We start from the raw sequence: 15,000 nt of genomic DNA, 5'->3' as shown, positions 1-15,000 counted from the left end.
TCCTCCTCTACCTCCTCCTCCTCACCTCCTCCTCCTCCTCCTCCCCAGGTGATCGACGAGACGCTGAGTCCGACTTGGGACGAGATGCTGGTCCTCGACGACATCCTCGTGTACGGGACCAAGGAGGAGATGAAAGCCCAGCCTCCGCTCATCGTCGTCGAGATTTTCGATCAGGATAAAGTGGTAAGGGAGAGGGCGGAGTGGGGGAGGGGGTTGGGTGGATAGGAGAGGGAGGGGATGGGAGGGGGAGGGGAGAGGGTTTGGTGAGGGTGTGTGGGTGTGAGTGGTTGTGTGTGTGTGTGTTGGGGGGGGGTGCATGTGTGTAGGTTTTGATAATTGTGTATGTTTGTGTTTACGTGTGTATGTATGTGTGTGTCTTGTTTATAAACTTGAGGTTGTAAATGCAGATGCAAAAAATGTCGCACAGAAATCCATAACCAAATGGAGTTATGTAATTAATCTGAGAAATGCTTTCTTCCTCCTTTCCCACTCCGCCCCCTTCGTCCCATCCTGCACCTACCCCCTACCCCCTACTTCCCCATCTCCCTCACCATACCTTCGTCCTTTTCTGATCCTCAACCCATCTCACCTGCCCACCTCCCTGTCCTCCTGCTTCCCCACCCCTCCTTTCCTGCCTTCCTCCCGACCCACCCCCGCCTCCCTCTTTCCTCTACATCCTCACCTCCCCCTACCAACCTCACCACCAACCCTTCCTTTTCCTTTCCTCCGCACTTCTTCGCTCCAACCTCCCTTCCTTCCTCCCTCCCCACCACCATTCCTCCCTCCTCACCTTCCACCTCCCTTCCTTCCTCACCCCAACCCCCTCCCCTTTCCTTCCTCCATCCCTACCACCCTCCCTCCCTCCTCACCTCCCACCTCCCACCTCCCTCCCCCCTCACCATCCACCTCCCTTCCTTCCTTCCTTACCACCACCCTCCCTCCCTCCTCACCTCCCTTCTCCCTCCCCCCTTACCATCCACCTCCCTTCCTTCCTTCCTCCCCACCACCATTCCTCCCCCTAACCTCCCACCTCCCTCCCCTGTTCCCTCCCACCCCCACCCACCACTCCCAGGGCAAATCGGAGTTCATCGGGAGAGCCCTGGCACGACCCCACATCAAGCTACGGGAGGAGCCCTACGAACGACCCCACCTCGAATGGCACGACCTCTTCCGGGGGACGGACCACGCCGGGGAGCTGCTGGCGACCTTTGAGCTCCTGCAGGTGAGGGAGAGGGGCTTCCCGAAGGCGTGGTGGTCGTTTGTTTATTTGTTTGTTTTTGTCTGGTTGTTTGTTTGTGTTTTTGTTTGTCTAAGGGTCTTCAGGGGGATGGGGGGTTGGTGTGTGATTTATGTTTGTTTATTTATTTATTTATTTTTTATCCAGCTCTATTTCCATTTAGTTGTTTAGCTGTCTGATTAAAACTGTATCAGCATAATATTTATATATGGTTGCCACAATATCAATCCTGCGTCAGTTCATTCATACAATCCTCTAACTCTTTCTTTATCCTTTCCCTCCATTTGTCCCTTCCTCCCCTCCCATCCCTCTAAACGTCTTCCATCCTTCCTTACTTCTATCATTCAATTATTCATTGATTTCTTTTTTCCTCCCTTCCTTCATTCTTTCCTTTCTTCCTTCCCATCCTCCCATGCTCCCTCCCTCCTTCTTTCCCTCCTTCTTTACCTCCTTCCCTCCCCAGTTCCAGGACGGCGAGGAGGGAGGGGACGTGATCGCCGTACCCCAGGCCAAGGAGTACCACGGGGGAGACAGCGGACCCCTAATGCCGGTCCCACGGGGTATCAGGCCCACGCTCGCCAAGTACAGGCTGGAGGTAGGTTGGGGCTTGTTTGAGGGGGAGGGGCTTGTTTGAGAGGGAGGGGCTTGTTTGAGGGGGAGGGGCTTGTTTGAGAGGGAGGGGCTTCTTTGAGGGGGAGGGAGGAGGATGAGAGGGGCTTGTGTGTGTTTCGGAGGGTGTTTGTGGGGGGTTGTGTGGTGTGTGTGTGTGTGTGTTTGTGTGTGTATGAGGGTGATTATACATACATGTAAAGATATACGGAATAAATAGAATAACAATATAGATAAAAAAAACATATAAGACGCACACAAACAAACCAACACAAACAGACACACACATTACGGACAAACAAAAGACTGTAACTCGCATTCCACAAATACGATAAACAAATAAACAAAAGGAAAAAAAAGATAATAAAGCATAATTAAACGCCAAAAGTCCCTCATTCACAAACAAAGCAAACGAGCAAAATAACAGAAAACAGAATCAAAAACATTAAAAAATAATAATAATAATAAAGTAAAATGGAATAATAGAATTTAAAAAAAAATAATGATAATGAAATAAAATGGAATAATAGAATCAAAAACGTATAAAGTAATAATGATAAAATAAAATGGAGCAATACAATCAAAAACATAAAAAGGTAATAATAATAATCAGATAAAATGGAATAATAGAAACAAAAATATAAAGAAATAATAAGATCAAAAACATAAAAAAGTAATAATGATAAAATGGGATAAGTGACTCAGAAACATAAATAATGATAAAATAAAATGGAATAATAGAATCAGAAACATAAATAATGATAAAATAAAATGGAATAATAGAATCAGAAACATAAATTAATAAGAATAGAATGAAGTGGTATAATAGAATAAAAAAAACATAAACGAACAAAAATGAAATAAAAATGGAATAAAACTAACCTCCATGAATCGCTCCTCCACAGGTGCTGTTCTGGGGCCTCCGCGACCTCAAGCGCATCCACCTGCTGACGGTGGATCGGCCGCGAGTGGATGTGGAGGTGGCCGGGCACATCATCCAGTCAGCTGTGATCACGTCAGCGCGGAGGAACCCCAACTTCACGAATCCTGTGAAGTACATCGATTTGGTGAGTCATGGGGGATGGGGGTGGGAGGGGAGGGGGTAAGGTGGGGGGATCAGGGTGGAGGGAGGGAAAGGAGGGTGGAGGGGGAGAGGGGGGATTGGGGTGGGGGTGGAGGGAGGGAAGGGAGGTGGGATGGGGGTGGGGAGTGGAGGGAGGGAAAGAAGGGTGAGATGGGGATGGGGGTGTGGTTGAGTCCTTTGTGTTGCAGGATGGAGAGAGATGGAGAATATTGCGGGAGGAATGGAGGGGTTGGGGCATTGTGGGAGAAGGAGAGATGGAGGAGAAAAAGAGAAAAAAGGGGTTGTTGTTTTCGTTCCGTAGAGTTGCCTTCGGTATAATCACGTGCGTTCTCTTGTTCTTCCCTTCGTCGTCCTTACTTCCAATCCCCAATCCGCCAGGAACTCCCGGAACAAGAGCTGTACTGCCCTCCAATCACCATCCGAGTCGTGGACTGTCGGAGCTTCGGGAGGTTCACTCTGGTCGGGACGCACATCATCTCGAACCTCCACCGCTACACGTGGACGCCCACGACGAAGAGGGAGAAGGAGGCGGCGGCGAGGAACGCGTCGCTGGTGCAGTTGCAAGGTGAGGATTGGGGGTGGAGGGCGGGGGTGGGGAGGGGTTAGAAACGATGGGGAATGGGAGAGGGGGAGAAAGGATGGTGGAGGGGGAGGAAAAGGGGAGCGTAGGAGGGGGATAATTATTTCCAACAGCTTTAATAAGAAACGAGATGTATTCCAAAGATTCTAAATGCCAACACAAAAATAGCCAATTATTTGAGTTATTTGTAATTATTCGGGCGTACGAAAACTCGTCTGGTCAAGTGTCGTACTGCTGTCTCACACACAGAGCGACCCGTGGCATGACGGTTTCTGTACATTAATAAGAAATAGTAATTGTATGATAATTGAGATCTGAATGGCTTACACCCGATGCCACATCAAATGCTAGAACGTTGGTTTAAAACTGAATTATTCCGTCAGTAGATATTGACAAAAATCTATACCTGATGGGTTTGAAGATGGAAACTAAAAAATCCAACATACTCATCATTTCTATAGCTATTGCTAGAATGATCACAGATATAATAGTAATTACATCAATAACAATAATGATTATTTATTCCCAATTTATCAATGCTGTCTTCATGCGTTTCATTGTAAAATATCTTTTAATCTTCCTTAAGTGGCCAAATGAAGAGTTGCAAAATAAAATCAAGAAATATTTGGCATTTTACCAATTCAGCGAGTGGTCGCACATGCTTGTTGACGAGCTGAATGGACATGTTGGCACGCATGTGTGGGCAGAGTTAATCTTGAAATTACATGAAACTTGGCAGCAAAAAAGGATGATAATGAAAATAAAGATAGCAAGAAATTGTAGATAAGGACACTGCAGATAAAGCCTCTCTAGTCACTTAATAAAAGACCCAACCAAACCTAAACCCCAAGCCACTCTAACCAAACCTAACCCCTCCAACCGCCCTTCTTCACCAGACGACCCGAACGGCGTGGGGAACAACAACGCTCTTGTCCCCAACAACGTCCATGGTGGAGGAGGTGGAAGCGCCGCCTACAGAGGGAACCACGAGCGAAGTCCTCTCCTGCAGAAGGACACCATCATCACCATCGACTATGTGCGTGTAGGATATTATCGTTCCTTTGGTTTGTTTCTTTGTTTGTTTGTTTGTTTATGTGTGATTCTTTCCTTTTGTGTACTGTTGATTCTTTTATATATGTTTATATATATACACGTTTTTTTTTTATTAATGGTAATTTTAAGTTAGTTTATGTAAGTTTTTTCATGATTCGTTTTATGTAACTTTTGCTTGGTGGAATTCATTTTGTGGTTGCTTTGCAATGATTTAATACGTTTTTTCAGTTTGTTTTTACTCACTAAAAGAGAAAGAGAGATAGAGAGAGATACAGCTAGACAGAGAGAGCGCGAAAGATAGAGAGAGAGAGCGAGATACAGACAGAGAGAGAGCGAGATACAGACAGAGAAAACGAGAGACAGACAGAGAGAGAGAGAGAGAGAGAGCGCGACAGAGAGAGAGTGAGAGCGAGAGACAGAGAGAGAGAGAGCGAGGACGAGAGACAGAGAAAGAGCGAGAGACAGGCAGAGACAATGAGAGAGAGAGAGAGAGCGAGGGACAGAGACAGAGAGCGAGCGACAGAGACAGAGGGAGAGCGAGAAAGATAGAGAGACAGACAGTCAGAGACAGAGCGAGAGCGAGTGCAAGAGTAAGAGCAAGAGAGAGACAAAGGCAGAGATAGAGAGACAGAGACAAAGTGAAAAAGACGACAGATAAAGAGACAGAGAAAGAAATTTAAGAGCGAGCGAGCGTCCAGCCCACCAGATGCCCCCATCCCAGCACCCAGCGAGCGCCCCTCGCGGTCGTCCCTCATCCTGACGTCCCTCTCACCTCATCTCTCTTCCCACTTCTCATATTTTCCTCTCTTCTCCCTCCCCTTCTCCTCCTCAGGGGTCTGGCGCCGTCTCCAAGCTCGTGGGCGTGACGAAGAAGGAGAAAGCGGAAGCGAACAGAAGACGGAAGCAGAGTATAGAAGTAGAAGAGGAGGAGGAAGAGAACAGGGATTGGTGGACGAAATACTTCGCGTCGCTGGAGGCCGTGGCCATTGTAGGTGTTGTGATTTGTTTGTTGTGGTTTGGAACAGGGTTGTTGAAGGACTCTGTTGATTATACGGTAGATACAGTTGGAATATACACTTGCGTAGATATGCAGGGTTGTAGAATATCTTGATTGTATTGCGGATACAGTTGGAAAATGAATTATAATAGGAGAGAGATATTTCCCGTAAATTCAAAAATAGTAACTTGGTCATCTATTTATTTGTTGATTATACATCATATAAAGTTGGAAGACATACTAGCATTGTCATGATAAGGAAGGGAAACGGAAATGTATATCTTGTAGATTCAGAATTAATTAATTTACCAACTCCTCTATTTATTAATTTACCTCCATATTATTTACCAACTTATTGAATATTTCATCGACACCATCTTGACTTTCGATCATATAATTATCCCCCCCTCATCACCACCAGCAACAGCAGGAGAGCAGGGGGGCGAGGGAGCGAGCAGACAACCCCGACGGCGAGCAGACGCAGCAGCAGGAGACCCAACGGGAGGCGGCGGCGGACAAGAAGAAGCACCACACCTTCAAGGCGTCGTCGACGGCGGCGAAGCTTGCGGCGAGACTCAGCCCGAAGACGCAGAGGAGAAAACCCAAGCAGAATATCGCTCTCATGAAGGTGGGTTCGGGAGGTGGGGGGATAATGGGGCGATGGTGGATAGATTGAGAGAGAGAGGGTGGGGATAAAGAGGAAGGGAAGGAAGGAGAGAGGGAGGTAGAGGGAGGGAAAAAGAGGGAGAGGGAGGGAAGGAGAGGGAAAGGGAGGGAAGGAGAGGAAGAGGGAGGGAGGGAGGGACGAAGGGAGAGGGGGAGGGTAAAGAGGGAGGGAAGGAAGGACAGAGGGAGGGTAAAGAGGAAGAGAAATGGAGGGAGGAAGGAAGAAAGAAAGAAAGAAAGAAACAGAGAGAGAGAGAAAAGAGAGAAGAGAAACGAGAAAAACATACAAACCCCTCTTCTAACCCTCCATATTAACCCACCCCCCTCCAAACAGGTGATTCCCGGAGACCTGGAGACGGAATTCAACGGCTTTCGAGAGTGGCTTCACACGTTCGAGCTGTACCGGGGCAAGAAAACCGGAGACGAACTGGAGGACGAGAACCGGGTCGTCGGCAAGTTCAAGGTGAGGATTACCGGGAGATTACAGGATTTGGTGTTTGTTATAGTATCCGATTAAGTGATTCGGGTGAAAGTATAAGTAAATGAATAAAAAGGGATAATGGGAAGGTAAAAAAAAAATATAATGATTTTTAAAAAATCACACGTTTATAGATTCCCAACTGAATGCAGATTGACATTTTCTGCGAGATTCAGTCAAAGAAGAAAACAGTTCGCAAATACCTGAAAACTTCAAAACTAATTCAACTTTTTGATTTATCATTATATTTAACATCCATTTATTTAACAGATGATTCTATTAAGACCACCATTCAACTTTTGAATTTCGATGAGACATTCACTTAACTTTTGATTCTGATAAGACCTTCACCCAACTCTTGATTTCGATGCGACATTCATTCGCATTTTTATGATAATTAAACAGTCTTACGTTACTTAAGCAAATCTGCCTTTACCTCCCAGGGCTCCCTCAAGCTGTACCGATGGCCTCTGCCGAAGGACATAGACGACACGACAATCACAGGAGGCGACCCACAGTATGGCTTCTTCCAGGTAGGGATTAAACACAGATTGGAAGGAACTGATTTGAGGTGTTTGTTATTTGTTTGTTTGTAAGCTTTGATTGGATTGATTGGATATAGGAAGCTTGAGAGAATTGTTGTTTGGTTTGGTTTTATAAGAAATAAGGCAATGTTTCAGGATTTATTTTAGTGTATAAATTGCAATGTTTAACTGATATTGATTTAAGATTTGTTAAAGGTTTTAAACGGGGCGTCGTGGCCTTAATGTAACCCTAATTACATGTATTGTTTTATTTTTCTTTGTGATCTAGAAATGGAATGTGTCTATTATCCCAAAATCGTAAAAAATCCTTGTCTTATTCATGCTAGTTCCTTCTTTAATTGTATTTACTTCATTTCAAAATTCATATAAATGTTTGTCGATCAAGGTAACTCATAAACGAACTAATCTAAATATGTATTCGATTTCAGCCGGTACTCAGTTCCACAATTATATTTTCTAAAGACGTATCAGATTTCCACACAGGAACCACCATCAAAAATGTCAGTTTCTATTTCACTTCAAACTTTACAACCATATCAAAATCAAATTCAAATTTGAATTGTAAATCAAACATCCCCCTTGGTTTGTATTTTTCCTTCTACCGCTCTCTTTCGGAGGACCCAGTGACGCTCCAGTCACATTTCTATTTCTAAATCAAAATCAAAATTGCCAACGTATATTTCAAAAAAGAAGAAAAAAAGAAAAAAAAAACAGCTTTTTCTCGAGCAACTCACTCTTTGATTTTAGAAAAGAATAAATGAATAAATAAATAAATAAAAATCACAATCCCTTGGGGCTTTCCCCCGAACAACCCAGATGACGCTCCGGTCAGACTTCCATTTCAATTCCAAAATCAAATTCAGTAACCTTCACTCCCACAGGGCCTTCCCTCCAACGACCCGATCCACGTCCTGGTGAGAGTGTACGTGGTCCGTGCCTGCGACCTTCATCCCATGGACTTGAATGGGAAAGCCGACCCTTACATCCTGATCTACCTCGGGGGCAAGAAAGTGTCCGACAAAGAGAACTACATTTCGAAGCAGTTGAATCCCGTCTTTGGCAAGTGAGTGTTGTGGGGGTGGGGTTGGGGGTGAGGTGATGCTGGAGGGGGAGGAGGAGGGAGGTATTTTAGTGTGTGGATAGGTTGGTAGATAGGGGGGGGGGGGTAGATAGACTGATAGGTTGGTAGGTTGGTAGGTAGAGAGAGGTAGGTCGATAGATAGATAGTTTGATTGATTAGACAGATAGAAAATAAGAGAGACAAGCAGATAGACAGACGTAAATATACTTAGCCATATAGACAGATTCAGGTATAAATGGATAAAAACAAATTGTTGATATATCTATATTAAGGGGCGTGCAGATATATATTCCATCTTTTTAAACTTATCTTCAAACAATAATCATTAGCCTAAGGCCTAATAGTCATGTATCCTAAAACATTGCCTGAATTGTTGCTGGTCAGATGTCAAAAACAAGATACACACATGCTTCTAAACAGGTCACAAACGTATTTAAACATGTCATACGATAACAGGTAACAGTGTCTCGATAAATAAACACAAGTACAAATACAGTAATACAAACAACAAGAAATGGAAACAGCAACAATATGAAATGTATATCACTGTTTCCTGTTTGTCTCGAAACATGTCCCGGATTCAATCATTTAATCGAATGAGGTCGACTATGCATGCAAAAGTACTTTCGGTACCCTATAACGAATATTTCGAACATGAATTGAAAACACGTTTCGAGACAGTATGCAAACATACTCTCATAGCCTTATAGCCAATGTTTCTAATATTAATTAAAATCGCGTTTCGAAACTGAATGCAAACTTAATCGCATAGTCTCATAGCTAATCCTTCGAACATGAATTGAAAACGCTTTTCGAATATGTTTACAGACACACTCGTACAACCTCACAACCAACACTTCGAACACGATCAGAAAACAAGATTTCGAAACCTCGGACCTTGCCACACCCCTACTGACCCATCTCCTCACGACCCCCTCTCGCAGGTGCTTCGAGATCGAGGCCACCTTCCCTCAGGACTCGATGCTGACGGTGCAGGTCCTCGACTGGGACCTCGTGGGCTCCGACGACATGATCGGGGAGACGAAGATCGATCTCGAGAACCGGTTCTACTCCCGCCACCGCGCCACGTGCGGCCTCGCCTCCAGATACGAAACGTGGGTCATTTGGGTTGATTGTGTTTGTTATTATAATTGATGTTCTTTGTTTATTTTTGTGTTTTACTATTTTGTATGTGTTTTTTTTATTTGTACTATTTATTTGTATTTTAATTCATCTATTTATTTATTCATTTTTTATTTCTGTACTTATTTATTCATTTGTTTTTCAGTTTATTTATCTATTTACCTATTTGATTATTCATCAGTTAGTTTATTTATTTATCCATCTTTTCATTCATCCATCCATTTTTCGGTGTGGTAGGTTGTAGCTTGCCCTTTTTTATGCCTTTGATTGTTTATTTTATGATATTTACTGTTAATGTCAATTTACTGATACGATTTTTAAAATTACTATTGCCATTTTTCATTGTTTATTATTAATGGCAGACAAAAACTGCATGTATAAGAAATCAGTATCAGTTTGTTTTGATTTCATGATAATTTTCATCATTATCACAATTATAATAATTATCATTATTATCACAACTAATACGGTCATCATTATAAATATCACTATCACTATCATCATCATTGCCATAATAACCACACCATCATTACAGTTACCACGGTCACCATAATGCCCACATCGTCTCCTTACTCACTATTACCACCACCATTACCACAATGACCACACCATCCTCATAACCACCATCACTCTTACTACCACCACCCTCTCACTATCACCCCTCCCCTCTCACTTTAACCCCTCCCCCTACCACCACCCTCTCACTATCCCCCTCTCTCTCTCCCCGCACCCCAGGTCGGGCTACAACCAGTGGCGCGACCCGATGAAGCCCACGCAGATCCTGGCCCGGTTCTGCAAGGAGGGGCGCCTCGACGGGCCTCACTACGGGCCGGGGAAGGTCAGGATCGGCCCCAAGACCTTCACGCTGCAGAACGACGACGAGCACGACCCCGGCAGGTTTCGGATGCTAGGTATGATCGGTAAGAAGGGGGTCTTTTGGTTGGTGCGAGGGGAGGGAGGTCCATCTGGGGGAGTGTGGGGGTGGGGTTTGTAGCGTGTGGGGGATGTGATTGTTATCGGGGAGTGGGCCTGGGTGTGGGTGTGGTGGGTGGGTGGTATTTGTGTGCGGCTGTTTGTTTTTACTGAAATGTGTGTTTCTATGCATGGTGGAGGGCAGTTGTCCACGTGTGTATTTATCCGTATGTATGCCTGTAAAGTTGTTCATGTGCGTGTGTGTGTGTGTGTGTATTCATAAATACATATATATAGAGAGAGAGATAGATAGATGTGTGTATGTGTGAAACAAATTAAATACTAAATCAATAAACATATTAATACATAAGCAATAGACATTATGGTACTTTCTGTCGAGACACTGGCTTATTTCAGAGAACAACTTGCGGGTCTAATATCTTTCCATTAAGTGGGTCCTTGAGCCGATACGCACCCCCATCACTTATCACTTCTACCACTTCAAATGGTCCTCTCTATTTCATCTGCAGTTTTCCAGTGATACCTCAAACTTTTCCTTTTTAAAAATACAAACGCACCTATGCGCCACTTTACGCTATGGCTTCCTAAATTCTTCTGAGCTCGGTAGTTTTTCAGTCTAGCTTCTGTCGATTTGCTTCACAATCTCCTGCGCTTTTGCGACATTATCACTGTCTGGTTCAGTCTGTGATAAGCGTCTCGACATATACATATATAGGTAGATAGATATATAGATAGATAGATAGATAGATAGATAGATAGATAAGGTCCGAAACAAATGAGACATAGCAAAATAACCCAAAGAACACCCCATCCCCAGCGAGCGAAGAACAGCTGGCACTCGCCGTTCTGCACCGATGGGAGGAAGTGCCAAAGGTCGGGTGCCGCCTGGTGCCTGAACACATCGAGACGAGGCCCTTGTACAACCCTGATAAGCCAGGCATAGAGCAGGTATTTTTTTTAGTCTATTTCCTTTTTTTCGTGTGTGATGCGTGTTATTGTGAAGATTTTTATTTAATATGTTATCAAATGTTGCTGTATTTTTGTTATAATGAGTGGTATTGATAGTTGATGTTGATAATGCTGCTGATGATAATGATGATATTAAAAGCACTCACATTGTTGATAGGGCAAGATTATTGACAATCAGTGAAATAGTGATTAAAATAATAACAATAAAAAAAAACAGCAATACCACTCCCACTCCCAAACATTAATACCCCCTCCTTCCCCCCTTACCCCCCAAGGGCAAGATCGAGATGTGGGTGGACATGTTCCCGATGGACATGCCCCTGCCCGGCCCGCCCCTCGACGTCACGCCCAGGAAACCCAAGAGCTACGAACTCCGTGTTATTATTTGGAATACCGACGACGTGGTTCTCGAGGACGACGCGTTCTTCACCGGCGAAAAGATGTCGGATATTTACGTCAAGGGGTGAGTGGTGGGGTGTGGGGAGGAGGGGGGAGGGGAGGGAGGATTGGGTGGGGGTGGGAAAGGAGAGGGAGAATGAGGGGGAAGGTGAGGGAGAATTGGGGTTGATTAGAGGGAGCGGAAGGAGGTAGGGGAGAGAACAGAGAAGGCGATGGGTTTTTTCTAGGGGGAGGTGTGTGTGTGTGTGTGCGTTTGTATGTATGTACAGTTGCCCACATTTCCAACTGGTACACTACGAATCTGGAGGTGACCAATATCATCTGGTAACACTTGGGTAGTATGTAGTATTCCGTGAGAGAGAGAGAGAGAGAATTGGAGCATCAATATCGACCTGGGATGTGCGTAATCTATCTCCTGTCTCTGACGACCCGACAGAACTTTCTGATCTCATGTTCTCTGCAAGTCTTGAATCAGTTTAAGCGGATCACTCCATGTGACCCGAGTTGTTAGCATAAACAACCTATTCAGTAATTGGGTAATTTGTCATTCATAAATTCCGTAAGAATGTCGCGAAGAAACAGTGAATCGGATGAGAAAACTATACGATTTACGTTACTGATATAATATGCGATTCTTAGTTTAGATGTGTTTTACCTTCATGATTATAACGAAAATATATATATCTTTACAAACTTATTTTTTCTCAAAATTTATTTGAGATTAAAAATTGTCATCGATCTTTTGCTATAATGATTGTGCTTATGTTACCAGGTATACTAGTTCCAATTCCTCTTTCAAGCAATGATGTTGACATCGGACAAAACACTGGATTTTGTTTTCATTCATAGCATTCAATTCACAGAATACTGGATACTATGCATGTATTGCCAGAAATAAATAAATTCCTCGTACAGTCGGGGTCAAATTTTTTGTGAAGCATGTTTCGAATTCCGTTTCGAAGATCCGCTAGTACCTCACTTTTTGTATAGGGTAAAAGGATTCGAAGCTTCAATTCTTTAACGGAGTTTTTTGTCCGCCGCTGTACCTTATGGGTGTATCAGTTGGAACTGTAGGGAGTTGTCCATATATGTGTTTATATATTTATGGGTGTGTGTGTGCTCTGTTTGTGTGTGTGTGTGCTGTGTGTGTGTGTGTGTGTGTATGTGTATGTGTGTGTGTGTGTGTGTGTACACGTATGTATGTGTAGCACATAGATATAGTTTTATACGTGATGTATTTGATGTTTACCTTTCGATGGGAATTTTATCTGTTTTATGATTTACCTTTTAACTTTTCCCTTACAATACCACACACTCATAGCAAATATTGGTAGAAAGGAAACGAAGTAAATAGGTATATAGATAGACAGGAAATAGAGTGGATTAAGAGAGGGATAGAAAGAGAGAGAGAGAGAAGGAAAGAAATAAAGGACGATAGAGAAAGAAGGAAAGAAAGAAAGTAAGAGAGGGAGAGAGATAAGGAAAGAAGTAAAGGAAGATAGAGAAAAAAGGAAAGAAAGGAAGATAGAGAGAGTGAAACAGAGACAGAGACTGACAGAAAGAAAAACAAAAAGAGAGAGAGTGAGAGATAGTTGAAAACGGCAACCCTCCGACCGGGCTGCCCCAATACCCAACCCCGCACCACATCATATATTCCCTTAGTCTAACCCACTATTCTCTCATCCAGGTCACTCAAGGGGAATTTAAGGCATCAAAAGGGGTTCTGGAGGTTGGTGGTTGGCACTGACATTTCCCTCAGGCACTGTACCTCTGCACTGTACGAGTCTTGCACTGTATCGCACTGTAGGATCCTCATGAGGTCCTTTGGCGTCTCGCGAACTCTGGCAATGATGCAGCATCTGTGGGTGGCTTGGGCCGGGGTTTGGGTCATGCACATGGGAAGGCAAACATATGCACATGTACGTGGATACATACACGAATACACACACAGACACGGACACGAACATACACGCGTGAACACAAGTATACGCACACACACACACACACACATGCTCACTCACTCTCTCACTCATTCACTCACTCACTCACTAACTCACTCACTCACTCACTCACTCACTAACTCACTCACTAACTCACTCACTCACTCACTCACTCACTCACTCACACACACACACACACACACACACACACACACACACACACACATACACTACGCACACACACACATACACTCTACACAGACACACACACTACATACACACACACATACACACACACACACATACACACACACACACACACACAGACACACACACACACACACACACACACACACACACACACACACACACACACACACACACACACACACACACACACACACACACACACACACACACACACACACACACACACACACACACACACACACACACACACACACACACACACACACACACACACACACACACACACAACGCTTGGTTCCCAACCCTCCAGGGAGTGCGATAAATAGCGTTTATGCAATGTGCAGGAAAATTCCATAACAAGCGTGAATTTAAATGAGTTTTGCGTAAAATGATAAGATTTATTTAGATTTTATAATCATGTTTTTTCCTAAATGCTCAATTTATACTTATTTTTTTATTGTTCATCCCTCAGTGACATAAAAGTAATGATTATAAGAAAATCATAAATAATAGTAATGACAATAATAAAAATAATAAAAAATAATGATAATTTAATACTACACAGAAGTCTAGTAATGATCAATGTAATAATATTGATGAAAATTAAAATGCTAATATTAATAGCTATTACAAATTTGTCAAATATGAATACGTTTGCGGGAAGGGTACCAGGCTTAAGTGGAGAAGTAACATCAGATGAACAAATTAGTAAATACAATAAACACGCACATTTTAACATCCCGGGTGGGGGGTTGGGGGGGGTTGGGGAGGGACTAACAGCCACTCAGATACTTGAATCCTGACGTATTGCCTGTGATGTTACGTATTTTGTTATGGTTATTATATTTCCTTCTTATTATGATCATTGTTATTTTTTGTATTATTGCTATTATTGTTATTATCATCAATAACTTTTATCTTATTATTATTATTATTATTATCAATATAATTTTTATTGTTATTGTATTATTATTGGTCTTAGCATTAGCATCTTCATCAGTGTCTTTATTGATTTTATTATTAATGTCATTATTATTATCATTATTATTATTACTATTGTTATCAATATTGTTATT

General features: G+C 43.2%; 1 protein-coding gene across 3 annotated transcripts in view; it reads left to right on the top strand.

Moving 5' to 3' along the window:
- Window positions 1-15,000, top strand: part of LOC113817120 (otoferlin-like) — a 71,141-nt gene that overhangs the window by 44,592 nt on the left and 11,549 nt on the right. The window contains exons 15-29 of one of the 3 annotated variants that reach the window (XM_070137268.1): window positions 49-183; window positions 1,073-1,222; window positions 1,701-1,832; window positions 2,752-2,913; window positions 3,309-3,495; window positions 4,407-4,546; window positions 5,396-5,551; window positions 5,982-6,188; window positions 6,561-6,689; window positions 7,148-7,237; window positions 8,131-8,312; window positions 9,275-9,445; window positions 10,209-10,393; window positions 11,224-11,354; window positions 11,651-11,838. In XM_070137268.1, coding sequence (XP_069993369.1) covers window positions 49-183; window positions 1,073-1,222; window positions 1,701-1,832; window positions 2,752-2,913; window positions 3,309-3,495; window positions 4,407-4,546; window positions 5,396-5,551; window positions 5,982-6,188; window positions 6,561-6,689; window positions 7,148-7,237; window positions 8,131-8,312; window positions 9,275-9,445; window positions 10,209-10,393; window positions 11,224-11,354; window positions 11,651-11,838 — 2,345 coding nt within the window. Of the gene's footprint in view, window positions 1-48; window positions 184-1,072; window positions 1,223-1,700; window positions 1,833-2,751; window positions 2,914-3,308; window positions 3,496-4,406; window positions 4,553-5,395; window positions 5,552-5,981; window positions 6,189-6,560; window positions 6,690-7,147; window positions 7,238-8,130; window positions 8,313-9,274; window positions 9,446-10,208; window positions 10,394-11,223; window positions 11,355-11,650; window positions 11,839-15,000 lie in introns of all 3 variants that reach the window. The other 2 variants (XM_070137273.1, XM_070137262.1) reach the window with 2 other exon arrangements.

Source organism: Penaeus vannamei, chromosome 2 (assembly GCF_042767895.1).
Source record: "Penaeus vannamei isolate JL-2024 chromosome 2, ASM4276789v1, whole genome shotgun sequence".
In the NCBI taxonomy this organism is placed as follows: Eukaryota; Metazoa; Arthropoda; class Malacostraca; order Decapoda; family Penaeidae; genus Penaeus; species Penaeus vannamei.
This window is presented reverse-complemented; position numbering and strand designations above follow the sequence as displayed.